General features: G+C 39.4%; 4 protein-coding genes across 9 annotated transcripts; 2 read left to right on the top strand and 2 right to left on the bottom strand.

Moving 5' to 3' along the window:
* Window positions 1-202: 202 nt before the first annotated feature.
* On the bottom strand, window positions 203-1965 carry LOC111594098. Of its 2 annotated transcripts, XM_023307250.2 has the most exons (4): window positions 1784-1965; window positions 991-1470; window positions 617-839; window positions 203-493 (listed from the first exon to the last, which is right to left on the bottom strand). In XM_023307250.2, the coding sequence occupies exons 1-4, from the start codon at window positions 1863-1865 to the stop codon at window positions 280-282; spliced, it is 999 nt and encodes a 332-aa protein (XP_023163018.2). In that variant the 5' UTR covers window positions 1866-1965; the 3' UTR covers window positions 203-279. The 2 variants fall into 2 exon arrangements, with proteins under 2 accessions (XP_023163018.2, XP_023163019.1); XM_023307251.2 differs by lacking the exon at window positions 617-839 and having other exon boundaries at window positions 418-493; window positions 1784-1962.
* An 80-nt stretch (window positions 1966-2045) lies between these two features.
* On the top strand, window positions 2046-5501 carry LOC111594096 (guanine nucleotide-binding protein subunit alpha homolog). The gene is made up of 6 exons (XM_023307249.2): window positions 2046-2976; window positions 3454-3592; window positions 3655-3860; window positions 4458-4589; window positions 4645-4784; window positions 4864-5501. The coding sequence occupies exons 1-6, from the start codon at window positions 2593-2595 to the stop codon at window positions 5222-5224; spliced, it is 1362 nt and encodes a 453-aa protein (XP_023163017.1). The 5' UTR covers window positions 2046-2592; the 3' UTR covers window positions 5225-5501.
* A 993-nt stretch (window positions 5502-6494) lies between these two features.
* On the bottom strand, window positions 6495-8009 carry LOC111594094 (ras-related protein Rab-30). Of its 2 annotated transcripts, none has more exons than XM_023307246.2 (2): window positions 7484-7504; window positions 6495-7425 (listed from the first exon to the last, which is right to left on the bottom strand). In XM_023307246.2, exon 2 carries the CDS (start codon window positions 7407-7409, stop codon window positions 6717-6719), a length of 693 nt encoding a protein of 230 aa, XP_023163014.1. In that variant the 5' UTR covers window positions 7410-7425; window positions 7484-7504; the 3' UTR covers window positions 6495-6716. The 2 variants fall into 2 exon arrangements, with proteins under 2 accessions (XP_023163014.1, XP_023163013.1); XM_023307245.2 differs by lacking the exon at window positions 7484-7504 and adding an exon at window positions 7619-8009 and having other exon boundaries at window positions 6496-7425.
* Window positions 8010-8177: 168 nt separating this feature from the next.
* LOC111594093 (RNA-binding protein 39) lies at window positions 8178-13076 on the top strand. Of its 4 annotated transcripts, XM_023307242.2 has the most exons (6): window positions 8180-8285; window positions 8351-8445; window positions 10855-11003; window positions 11063-11473; window positions 11553-12141; window positions 12196-13075. In XM_023307242.2, exons 2-6 carry the CDS (start codon window positions 8392-8394, stop codon window positions 12832-12834), a joined length of 1842 nt encoding a protein of 613 aa, XP_023163010.2. In that variant the 5' UTR covers window positions 8180-8285; window positions 8351-8391; the 3' UTR covers window positions 12835-13075. The 4 variants fall into 4 exon arrangements, 3 of the variants coding, with proteins under 3 accessions (XP_023163012.2, XP_023163011.2, XP_023163010.2); XM_023307244.2 differs by having other exon boundaries at window positions 8178-8445; window positions 11556-12141; window positions 12196-13076; XM_023307243.2 differs by having other exon boundaries at window positions 8179-8445; window positions 11066-11473.
* Window positions 13077-13164: the final 88 nt, after the last annotated feature.

Raw genomic sequence — 13164 nt, 5'->3', positions numbered from 1 at the left:
GATGGTCAATATATTATGAATTATGAACTCAATTCCACTTTAATTAAAGCTTGGAAGTTTGTGGCTAAGCTAATTGGATTGGAACTGCAAAAGGGATTCATGAAATTCCTTATACATAAATATATTCTGTTTAACACATGGAACAATATTTATTTGATTATATCATCATAAATACATATGTATTGACATGCATAGCTAAACTATCAAAAATGTAATGGTTCTCGTCATTTATGACAAAATTTGTATATAAAATATAGAGATATGCTTTCGTATATGGCATTAATTGCTTTTAATTTTCGATTTTAGGAATCCCTTGGAGCGCAGAAAACGCACAATAAATGGTGCTGAGCCCAACGTGATGCTAATACGAAGTGGTGCAAAGACTTTGTGAACGGCATAGGCTGTGACAAAGGTGCTGCCTACGGCTATCTTTTCCGCAAATACAGATGACTCGATTCCAAGGAATTCCATCACGGGCATCATATTTATTCCGCTGCAAAAGACAAAATGCTTTTAATTAGATGACTTAATTAAGTTGACTGTTCAGCAGGCTTTTAATATTGCTGCTATGGTTGCGGTTACGTGTGGATGAGCGCATTCTGTTAGTTAGTCCTACCTGGAGACGAGCACGTAGAAGCCACCTAGGGAGAGTAACGAAATGCCCACATGGAATACTACAATGGTTGCGCCGTATTCCTTAAAGACTTTCTTCAATTGCTCCTTCTTGCTCAGCTCTTCGGGCACAGACGTTGAGGTTGGTACTGCTGCTGCTGGGGGATCTGCTGCTGATGTAGCTGGCTGTGATGGCTTTGCTTGTGTGCTGTAGCAACGCCGGAAGCCTACGAAATTCGAGCAATGCATATGATATGGGATGCGTATGCGTGTTAGCTAAGGCGCATGCGCGCGACATGCAACAGTTTTATTGATTGCGTTTAAGCAACAACACGTGCAACAGGTGTCACGTATACGTCTACAGCGGCCTATCCTCACCTTGGCTATGGCCCGCGACAGTAGCATTCTGATCGTAGGTCACCCAATCAGCGCGAGTGCTGTCGCGCAGCGATCGATAATGCGAGCTGTGCATGTTCTGCGAAGTGAACTTGTACTCCTGCGACCATTGCCCACCCGGCATATTGAGATGAGAGAACTTGTGCATGCCACCAAACGGTGTAGGCACATTGCTCTGCATAACCGCATTGAGGCTGACAGCGCCAAAGCAATCGTATGATTGCACATGTGGATCCTGCAATGATGAACCGCCCTGTGGTATGGTCATGCTGTTGTCAGTGGTTATATCGATTGTAGATATGGGTGCATGGGACATGACCATGATATTGTCGGATATATCCCTGGAGCGTTGCGGGGAAAAGCGCGTCGTTTCGGCAGCGTCAACATTATGGGGAAGAGGTAAAGCGGGGGCCGGCTCCGCATAGTTAAGCACCTTAGCACTGGTATGAAGAGGTTGAAATGCTGCATGTTAAAAAATAATGTTTATTAATAATAAATTGAAATAACAATGTTCGCCAAATGAATTGCGCAGTTTGGCAGACGCCCAGGGTACAAAATCCAATTTGAATTCGCTTTCACATAGTACTTATGCATATATGTACATACATATATTTTTATGAGTGACAGTAAAAGAAATGCTTATTGCGCGTAAATTGAATTAAATCTACATAGTCTATTATCTGCATACCAATCAAGTCTGTTCATTTTGCTCGCAAATGAATTTTAATCAATTTAAACTTATTGACCTCTACGCACTGAGGTTTTCAAGTGTTACCTGTATATTTTTTCATATACTGCATACCGCCTGCTGCGCGCTTAGCATAAAGCAAAGATACTTTGCCGGTATTAATAATCATATTTATTAGACAATATTTTCAGCAATATATTAAACTCAACAACACCACAATTCCACAACGACTAAGCAAAATAGAATAATCAGCAGCAGACGCTATAACTGTATGGGTGTTATGTTTGTGTTAGCAACATGAACAGCTGTTTCCAACAACAGGGTTGCTTATGATATCACGTAGGAACTCTCCCTATAACTATCGATAGAATATCGAGAAAAATCGAGTGTGTGATATCGTGAATACAACCCTATTCAGTCTTTTGGGAGTGAAAATGCGAATTTATTTACAAAATTTGCCAATACGAGAAAAAGAAGGCGACGCGTAATAAAGGAGTTCAACAATTTGTCATCAACGCGATTAGCATATGTTGTAGTGGCTGCAAAGTGTGAAAGTGTGTGTATGCAATGCCCGCGGAGCGAAATACACAGAGGAAGAGCGCGGCGATGCTTTTGTGGTCAAGATATGATTTGGCTACAACTACGACGTCCAAACAACGACCAAAACAATAAACCCCGAGACCAGGCTAATTTTAGCGAGTGTGCAACAAGAACAATAACAGTATCATCATACAAAACGGGAGACAATCAACAACAACACCAACAATAATATCAACAACTGAACGTACAGCGCGCGCGTCTGTGTGCGCGACTGTGTGTGTGTGAGCTGAGTGTTGTGTGTGTGCCTGTGTAGAAAGTGCGCACGTCAGGCGTTGGCTGTCGTCGCAGTCGCAACCATGTCCAGAATTACGTTGACCACGTTAACACATAGCGGTGGCGGCGGCGGCATTACAAGCAGCAGCAACAACAACAGCAACAGCGATACACGGACCGGGACGCTGACGCACCTGATGGAGGAGCATCATCATCATCATCAGCAGACAGTTAGCGGCAGAGGGACAACAGCTAGTTCCGCCGGACTGATATCGGACGGAGCGGAAAGGCTGCGACGGCAAGGGAGTCGTCTGCAAACGTCACGATTCGCCTGCATGAGATGCTTTGGTAATCTTCTGACCCATCTGGTGCGGCTGCGCAGCACGCCCGAAGAGCTGGAGCAACGCTACAAATCCAAAGAGATTGATCGATTTTTGGAGAAGGAGAAGCATACGTTTCGACGGCAGGTAACATTGAATATAAGAGAAGTATAACGTTTCCACATTCTGTTTAATTAAGTAATTAGTATTAATTTGCTTGGACCCACACGCACATGCACACATACATAAACACTTTCTTACGCACACACACAAAGCACAACATTCATCCGGTTGTATAGCCCGCATGGGCCGCCCAGGCAAACAAACGAAACGGCAGACGAATTTTCACTTTTCGTTGTTGTTGCTGTTGATGTTGGTATTGGGCTTGGCACTGGGTTTTTTATTGTTGCATCATTTAGGCAATCATTACAAAAAGTCTTATTCACACAAAAGGCATTCAATTAACAACTTCTTTGTGCTTTGTCGTTGGTTGCAGTTGCTTTTCTTGTGCGTGTGTGTGTGTGTATGTTTTTATATCGGTCAAGGTTTCAATTTCGCACGTACTTTTGTATTAGATCTTGTTGTCTGTTAAATCCACTTATTAATCATAAGTAAACTTTGCAGGTAAAGCTGTTGCTCCTGGGCGCTGGCGAGTCAGGCAAATCAACCTTCCTCAAACAGATGCGCATCATACACGGCGTCAACTTTGATCCGGAACTGCTGCGCGAATACCAACATGTGATATACCAAAATGTTATAAGAGGTATGTACTTCTAGGTGAGAAACATTGAAACATATTTAACAATTAATCGATTTGTTTTGCAGGTATGCAAGTGCTCCTCGATGCGCGGGAAAAGTTGGATATTTCGTGGGGCAGCGATGGACGTGAACAGGATGCCAATGACGCCAAATCAATGGAATGCAATGCAATAGAGGCAGCTAGATTCGTAGAATATGCGCCACTCATAAGGCGCCTTTGGCAGGATCGTGGCATAAGGCGTGCCTACGAACGACGACGCGAATTCCAAATTGTAAGCCGTCTTCTAAATCCAAAAGCTGTATATAGAATATGACATTTTCTATATGTAGAAGTTGATCATCATCAATTTAAAACTAGAGACAACCAATTTTCCATATAGCCATGTTCCAATTGAGTGTTTCAAATATATTTGATATAAAGTTAGAACAAACTACTTTAGCAAGTGGATCATCTTTCTCACACACTTCATAAGCCACAGAGAGCAAATTTTTGTTGAAAAAATTTTCAAATATTTTTAATATTTTTCATCGTAAAAGACTAACACAATCAAATCTATTGTGTGGAACTTGCTTTGTTTATAATTATTCGAATATAGCCTTGTTTCTTCTAAACTAAAATATAATTTATTGTCGATTGTCCAACCAAGTTGTATATGTAAAAGTATCAATATATTGTAAAATGTAACCGAAGAGAATTATCTTAAGCTGGGCGATTCGGTCTATAAAATTAGTGTAAAATATGGAATAGATTTTATAGACTTGAACCTCAGTGGTACATCGTTTTAATATTTAATTTCTATAGACCTTTTTATAAATATTTTACATATATATTAAACAAATATTGTTTTTGTTCACTTAACACCTTGCAGAGCGATTCGGTCAGCTATTTTCTAGACGAAATTGAACGGCTGGCGAAACCGGATTATGTGCCCACACACAAAGATATACTGCACTGTCGCAAAGCAACCAAAGGGGTCTACGAGTTTTGTGTCAAAGTACAGGTACGTTGCAATTGATTGCTGTTTGGTATTTTGAAATCATGCATTTCTGTTGCAGAACATTCCATTCGTGTTTGTCGATGTGGGCGGACAGCGCACTCAACGTCAAAAGTGGACCAGATGCTTTGATACCTCTGTCACATCGATTATATTTCTAGTGTCCAGCTCAGAGTTTGATCAGGTGCTTGCCGAAGACAGGTAAGTGTTCGGTTTTCAGAACTGAGATCAACTTAATTGTTCAGGTTAAGATGTTGATTTGGATTTCGTTATTTTGCAGAAAAACGAATCGTCTGGAAGAGTCCAAAAATATTTTTGATACCATTGTGAATAACAACACCTTCAAAGGCATTTCAATAATATTGTTTTTAAACAAGACCGATTTGCTCGAGCAAAAAGTACGAAATCCAGAGACTGATATACGCTGGTACTATCCGCAATTCAATGGCAATCCGCATTCACTAATGGACGTCCAAAATTTTATGCTGCAAATGTTCATGAGCGTGCGCCGCAGCACCAGCACCAGCCGAATATATCATCACTTTACCACTGCCATAGACACGCGCAACATCAATGTGGTGTTCAATTCGGTGAAGGACACGATACTGCAGCGTAATTTAAATGCTCTGATGCTGCAGTAGCATCAAAGGCGGAAGCATAGAGGCGACGGCTACGGTCGCAACTATATTGATCACAATCTAACGAATCTCACGCCAGCTCTGACACACATACCACATACATCAAATCAAAATAAATGAAATCAAAAATATATATGCATATATATATTTATATTGAAATGTATAACACACATAGATAGATAACGAAAGTGCCAGGCTGTCAGGAATGTAAAATTTTGTGAAGGGCCGACCCAAATTGTTGTTTACTTTTTAAAATGGTTTAATTATTCATAAATTTTGTATTAAATGAAATTATTATTATTATTATATTAATTTTTAGCATTTACATGTATTTTATTTATGCATAAATGTATATAATTTATTGTGTATGTGTTCGTGTGTGGCCTGCTAACAGACTCTAATGCTAGCTAAAAACTAATCCAACAACTGCAGCTACAACTTTTCAATCTATTATATTATTATTATGTATTTTTTTGATTACTCTATACCCGTATGCCTTTTTGCTACCATGACATTATACAAGGATATTTACCATATATAGCCAATATACATGCACATACATATCTATATTTACTTATATATACACTATATTGATACATATATATATATATTTATATATAAATATATATGTATACTATATACCTTTATATTTTTAGAGTTGAATGTCGAATATACACACATAAACAGATATTGTAGTTTATACAAAAAGAGAGAGCTTAATACTAAGCATGAAATTTTCTCCTAGAGAAAAGTCATCAAGCGACAAATGTACCAATTAAAAATACCAATATTTAATAAATGAAAGAAACATTTTGATATTCAAAGATATCGCTGCATTGTTTATGTTAAATATTGAATTTAACGGATGATGGGATACATAGGATAAAAGTAAGGAAACTTCACCAAAGATGACTTCTCAAGAAGTGATCAACATAAATTTCAGATCTACCCAATTTTCACCCAAATCCAGAAAAAACACTTCAAATGCACATTTAAAACTGTATTCGGGTTTATTTAATTACAAAGTGAGTTATTCCTTTCGTTTCATATTGAACTACGCGTGTAATTTTTGGAATGTCATAAAATCGTCTTAAAATCTATTACACAAGTCCGCGTAAATATTCTTTAAATTGCATATGTATAAATTATTGCTAATAAAAAATTATAATAAATACGCATTTGTATAAACATATAAAAAATATTTTAAATACACAGTTAAATATGTTACTCTAGGAATAAAAACAAAATGTGCATTGCATTGTTGTTGCTGTTATGATATCAATATAGACATTAATTTTAAACATAAACTCGTGATGCTCACCAACCAGATCTTAGATTAAGATCTATGCTATAACAAATAATACTAATAGAAAATCAGGGAGTACTAAAACTACACATCCAAAGGAGTTTAACACAAATATTTAGCATCCATAGTCATTGAGTTGCTTTTCAGCTGAAAGCTGCCAGTTGTCGACTCTATTGCTATATTCCCTGCTCAGCCGCCTTGACTAGAGTTGGAGTTTGGGTTGGCGTTGCCGTTACTAGAGCTGTTGGATCCACCACAGCAGTTGCCCTGAGCTGCTTTGGCACTTAAGCTTCCCAATCCAATGGAGCCGCCGCCATCCGATTGACGCTGTGCAGCTGCGGCTGCGGCACTAGTGCCGTCCTTGCTGCGCGCTTGGCCGATTAGCTCAGCTGCGATTTCATAGAACAGGCGTTCCACGTTTTCCGCCTCTTTGGCGGATGTTTCAAGGAAGTACATGTCATGTTGTTTAGCGAACTCCTCGCCTATTGGCGTGGGAATTTCACGATCATCGCGATCCGTCTTGTTGCCCACCAGTATTTTAAGCACTTTCGAGTTGGCGTACTCTTGGATCTCTCTCAACCAGTCGGGCAGACAGTCAAACGTGGGCTGGCAACTAATATCATAAACGAGTATCAGCGCGTGCGCCGATCTATAGTAACTTTGTGTAATGGAACGAAAACGCTCCTGTCCGGCTGTATCCCAGATTTGAAGTTTTATCTTTTCGCCCTCGACCTCAACGGTCTTAATCATGAAGTCCACACCAATAGTAGCTCCCTGACCGGGTGGAAAAAGACCCTGAGTAAAGCGTCGCACCAGACAAGTCTTTCCAACGCCGGCATTGCCCACAAGCACAATTTTAAATAGGAACTTGTAGTCCTCCATTTGCAGTTGAATTCAGCTAAAATATAAACCAAAAAAAAAACTAGTATACAGAGTTTTGCTTAGTTCGGACACACCTTAGTTAGCCACCCGTAACGTGTATGTAAACGTAGGCGCGTTCGTATTGGGGGATGGTTTAGTTGCTGGTTGGGTTGGAGTTTCACCCGCAGATGCAGCTTACGCCACTTTTTATTTACGCAACTGCCTCTCACCTGTAGCTGTGGTAGTGGTGCGCTCTTTACACGCAACCTACGTATACGGTCTAGCGGTTACCGTCGCCTCCAAGGCTGCTGCAACTCTTCTTCAGCTATATGTTATTGACTGGGACGCTGATGACTCAACAATTAGCACTGCCAGCAGTGTATGCTTTTATGAGTATGTTTTGTACTGCGTAACGCCATTCAATCAATTTGGCACCTGTTTGATACGATTTATATTCGTTTAACAAGGACAATTCAGACGGCTATAAATGCACACAATGACAATAATTCTGCGAATCCAAAACTTTGCTGCGTATATGTAAATATAAACAAATCGATTAATCTACTAATGATATGGCAACGCCACTGTCGCCTTTTGAAGATATCGTAGGGTTGTAGGCAAGCTCAGTAATTACTGTACAAGCTTGTGTACATAATATTTACAAAATAGATATTTAAATATTTATTTCCATTAAATAAATAAAGTATTTATCGTCCACGATTTATTTGAATGTTTTTAAAATAATATAGTATTCAGAAGTATCGATATCGTTACGGGTACCGACGTGTACTCATTATCAACCCTGCAGCAACACAACATAGCCAGCCACGCTGTGAAAAAATATAAAAATTTAAGGAAATTCTCATTTAACTTCCAAAATAATTGAAAAGCAAGTTCGTAAGTGAATCTTCGAATTGCGGTGTGCATACCAACAAAACTTTTGGTTTCTTCAAACGTGTTAGACAACTACGTGGGGACTTTATTCCCGTCCAAAAAATTCAACATGGCCGAAGACTTTGATGTTGAAGCAATGCTGGAGGCGCCGTACCAAAAAAACGTAAGTGCAGTTATTCGTTATAAATCTAAACATATATTAATTAAGAAATGGTATGTACGAATTATGTTATCCCTGCGACAATGGTATATTTTATGAACATTTGTATACTTCTTTTCCAAATAGACATCTACAAGCGTTCTCGCATTCTAGCGTTCTCATGTGAAATACATAAATGCATATGTACTTGAGTTGTCTGAGAGTCAGACACAGACATATAAAGTTTGCATAGCACCTTAATGCGTCTATGTATGCATTTGTGTGTGTGTGGTTATTGCAATGAAGTGGCTTTCTTTAAATCGATTTTAAGCTTTAATTCTGAAAGTGCAATCGAAAATCGACTACATCGATTTGTAAAGGTCGGCCGGTGGTTATCGTCTTTATATTTATTATACATGACTTAACTTCACGCCTAATTAAACACCCACGTGCATTAGTGTGCGAGTATGTGTGTGTGGGTGTGTATGTGTGACTTGTTTGTTTTAGTTTTAATTTGCACATTATATAGAAAATCGCAACGAATCATATATTTACCTTCAGTTTTGTTTTGGGGTTTCGGTTTTTAGGCTGGTTCTTTTCACAAGAGCTTTTAATTTTTTATCTATACAGTGCCTGGTAGTAATTTGATAAGGAACATCTAAAAATTAATATTGCTGTTGCGGTAAACCCATACATTCTCTTAATCAAAATAAGTTGATTATAAGTCGTTTTCATATATTATTATTTTTATATAGTGCGGTATTTGCATATTCCAGATAGTATAAGAATCCATATTAAGTGAATTTGTTTTCAAGTTTTTAATATGTCAAACTAATTAACATATAAAACACGTTGTTAGAATATTGAAAGCGGACGTAATTGCTAAAATTTCTTATATATGTATACCATATCTATATGTTCTCAATTTTTCATGAAACTTGTTTTCAAAATATGAAACTTCCAATTTAATAGCTGAGTGGTTGCTCTCTCTTTTCTGTCTCTATCTCTCTTAAAAAATAAAAATAGAAAATGCAATGTGCAAGTAAATAAGATAATATCACACTACCAAAAAAAGAAAATAATTAAAACAAAAAGCGAGAATAATTCTTAAGGGTGAAATGTCTTTGCAGAAATCGTATAAGCTCAATATTGTTGCTAGTGATTGTTTTGGTCATTCTAAACACAAAAAGCTGGAGACCATTTGGTAAGTTTTGAATGTACCAGAAACTGCGAAAAAAAAAAAACAAAAAACATTAAAAGAAAATAAAACCAAAACATATCTAGGCATTTGTTTTCTGTATGATTACTGTTTCTGTTATTTTTTTATGAATTTGTTTTTTAACTTGCTAAAAATCAATGAAAACTGAACGTGCACTAAATTTCAGATAAACTCTACCTATTGTTGTCTGGGGCAGCAGGCAGCTCTACTACTACTCTCACTCACAGACAGACAAGAATGAAAGAAAGTCTCACAAGTCCACTTCACTGCTCTTTCAGGAGTCGAGTCTGAAAAGCCCAAATATAAAATATATACAAAATCATATATAAATCACACCAAAAATCAAATGCCTAAAAAATTCCAAAAAGAAACAAAAAACGTAATAAGCAAACATAAATTTATTTCACTACACAAATATCTTATAACTTATATCTATGTATATGTATGTCCCATATATAGACGAGAGCGCCTGCGATGTGGTGGCCAGAGTCTTTAGAGTCAAATAAGAGCCAAAGCAACCAGTCAACAAACCATCCCAACCACTAGCCAGCGCTAATACCCAAATATCGAATCGAATTTCAATATGTGTGGAGACATTTCGCCGTGGTCTACTTATCTATGTGTGTGTTACAAAGCCTATCTATCACTGTATTTAAATAGATAGGTATACGTGATATAATGTACTCGAATATATACATCTTAGGTACATGCATATATATCTCTACATGACAGACAAGCATCTCGAATAAAGCTGTCGATGTTTTAAATTTTGACTAATCGCATATGTATTACTATTACTCTACTGCTATATTGCTATAAATTGGCAATGATCTGTAAATCGATCATTGTTGACTTAAGCATTTCTATTTTATATACTTGCAGATACCAAAAATTTAACTAATTTACTTTGATTTGCTTTCTCTTATTCAAAAAAAAAAAAAACAAAATATTTTACAATAAAAAACAATACAAATAATACCTGAAAACAAATTGTAAAATGAATACAACAACCACGAACAACAAAAAACGACAACAACGTAACGTGCGATCATCAACGAACCGAAACGTTATGTGTGTTTGTGTCTCCATGTCCCCCACAAAACATGAACAAATGAAAATATCCAATTCTATGTATGTACATTATTGCTTGCGACTTCCACCTCCCATGTCTCCACCCAACCAACCAAATACCAAAACCAAAACCCTATCTGTAGAACGTCAGTGCGGGCAGCGCTGGACGTGGACGCGGGCGCAGCAGCGGCAGCGAGAGTGCCGGCCATGATGACAACGATGAGGATGAACGCTACACGGAAAATGGCACGCGTTCCTCAAACGGCAACAAAAAGCGCAGCCATCGCTCACGGTAAACATTAATGAAATTTCTTACACTCTCGTACTAATTTCATGTATTTTCCTAATTAGTAGCCGTAGTGGCTCGCGTCACAGACGCTCCAAGGATCGTGAACGTGAGAAGGAGCGTGGCAATGAGCGCAGTAACTATCGTGAAAAGGATAGAGATAGGGAACGTGAGCGTGAACAGCGGGAGCATCGTTATCGCGATGGCAAGCGCAGTAGTCGCCCACGTGACGAACGTCCCAGCGATGACAGACGTGGCGGAGGCGGCAGCAATGCGCGCAGTGATCGCGATCGTGATCGCGATCGACGTTCGCGAGATCGCCGCGGCAGTAGCAAGACCATGCAAAGAGATGGAGACCGAAAGCGCAGTCGATCTCGTGATAAGCGTCGTCGCAGTCGCTCACGTGATCAACTACGCAAGCGGATGAGTCCCATACGCGAACGTCGGCGCAGTCATTCGCGCTCAAGGGATACGAAGTAAGTGGACTCTATAATCATTATCATTATCATGTTAATTTTGTCATGCTTTGTTCTTATGTTATCACGTATTGCGTAGCAGCCGCCGTCGTACCAGTTACTCACCTCGACCATACGGTGGACGCGGGCGTGGAGGTGGAGGCGGTGGTGGCGGTGGTGGCAGATCGCCACCTAATGGTGTCGGCGATCGTACATCACCCACCGAGCTAAGTCCTGAGGAGCGCGATGCCCGCACCGTCTTCTGCATTCAACTATCACAGCGTGTGCGCGCCCGCGATCTAGAGGAGTTCTTCTCCAGTGTTGGAAAGGTGCGCGATGTGCGTCTAATTACGTGCAACAAGACTAAACGCTTTAAGGGTATTGCGTATATTGAATTTGAGGATCCCGAATCTGTGGCATTAGCACTTGGATTATCGGGACAGCGTCTGCTGGGCGTACCAATAATGGTGCAACATACGCAGGCAGAGAAGAATCGACTGCAGAGTGCACCTCCTCCGTTTCAGCCCAAAGCTCACACAGGACCCATGCGACTTTATGTGGGATCGCTGCACTTTAATATCACCGAGGATATGTTGCGTGGAATATTTGAGCCTTTTGGCAAAATTGATGTGATCCAGCTAATTATGGACACTGAGACGGGTCGATCTAAAGGCTATGGCTTTATTACGGTACGAGTGGAAACACTCTACATTATTATAATAATAATATATTTTTATTTCTAGTATCACAATGCTGACGATGCCAAAAAGGCTTTGGAGCAACTGAACGGCTTTGAACTGGCCGGACGCCCAATGAAAGTGGGCAATGTAACAGAGCGTTTGGACATGAATACTAGTTCGCTAGACACTGATGAAATGGATCGCAGCGGCATTGATCTCGGTGCCACGGGACGTTTACAGCTTATGTTTAAGCTAGCCGAGGGTGCTGGACTGGCTGTGCCACAGGCAGCGGCCAATGCGCTGCTAGCAACAGCACCACAGCCCGCCCCAGTGCAGCAGCAACAACAGACGCCATCCATAGCTACTCAGTGTTTTATACTGTCCAACATGTTTGATCCGCGCACCGAGACAAATCCCACATGGGATACGGATGTACGTGACGATGTGCTCGACGAATGTGCCAAGCACGGTGGTGTTCTACATATACATGTAGACACCGTTTCACCAACGGGCACAGTTTATGTAAAATGTCCGAGCACAACGACAGCGGTGCTAGCGGTAAATGCGCTGCACGGACGTTGGTTTGCTGGCCGTGTGATTACCGCGGCGTACGTGCCAGTAATCAACTATCACTCGATGTTTCCGGATGCTATCAGTGCAGTCGATTTGATTGCTTCAACACGCAAAAATACTGACGATTGAAACGGGAAAAGCTATAGATTTGTAACAGCAAAACTATGCAACTAAATATTGTTATTATTCGTTAAACAACAAATTTTGTAATAATTTTAACATTTTTTGAAAGACTTTCCGAACTTGTGTAATAGTCCTCCACTAGCTGAAGAATATATGGGGCACATCAGAATACAACTGCATTACAATTAAAGATATACATATATATATATTTATATATATATTATATATAAATAACAATGTATGCATCAAATAATTAGGCATTCCTAACACGCCAAAAATTAATTTGGATTTTAATTCAAAACATTTTGAAACATTAAAAATTTTCAATTTATATTT

Source organism: Drosophila hydei, unplaced genomic scaffold (genome assembly GCF_003285905.1).
Source record: "Drosophila hydei strain 15085-1641.00,03,60 unplaced genomic scaffold, DhydRS2 tig00000149-arrow-pilon, whole genome shotgun sequence".
Classification (NCBI taxonomy): domain Eukaryota; kingdom Metazoa; phylum Arthropoda; class Insecta; order Diptera; family Drosophilidae; genus Drosophila; species Drosophila hydei.
The sequence above is the reverse complement of the archived record's forward strand: the minus strand, read 5'-3'. Positions and strand labels throughout refer to the sequence as shown.

Coding starts and splice junctions, on each gene's coding strand:
- LOC111594098 (XM_023307250.2), bottom strand. CDS start 1,865: ATGATTATTAATACCGGCAAAGTATCTTTGCTTTATGCTAAGCGCGCA. Junction 1,471..1,783: donor GTATATGAAAAAATATACAG/GTAACACTTGAA, acceptor TTTAACATGCAG/CATTTCAACCTCTTCATACC. Junction 840..990: donor TGTCGCGGGCCATAGCCAAG/GTGAGGATAGGC, acceptor CGAATTTCGTAG/GCTTCCGGCGTTGCTACAGC.
- LOC111594096 (XM_023307249.2), top strand. CDS start 2,593: ATGTCCAGAATTACGTTGACCACGTTAACACATAGCGGTGGCGGCGGC. Junction 3,861..4,457: donor GACGACGCGAATTCCAAATT/GTAAGCCGTCTT, acceptor AACACCTTGCAG/AGCGATTCGGTCAGCTATTT. Junction 4,590..4,644: donor AGTTTTGTGTCAAAGTACAG/GTACGTTGCAAT, acceptor TTTCTGTTGCAG/AACATTCCATTCGTGTTTGT.
- LOC111594094 (XM_023307245.2), bottom strand. CDS start 7,409: ATGGAGGACTACAAGTTCCTATTTAAAATTGTGCTTGTGGGCAATGCC.
- LOC111594093 (XM_023307242.2), top strand. CDS start 8,392: ATGGCCGAAGACTTTGATGTTGAAGCAATGCTGGAGGCGCCGTACCAA. Junction 11,474..11,552: donor TCGCGCTCAAGGGATACGAA/GTAAGTGGACTC, acceptor CGTATTGCGTAG/CAGCCGCCGTCGTACCAGTT. Junction 12,142..12,195: donor AAGGCTATGGCTTTATTACG/GTACGAGTGGAA, acceptor TTTTATTTCTAG/TATCACAATGCTGACGATGC.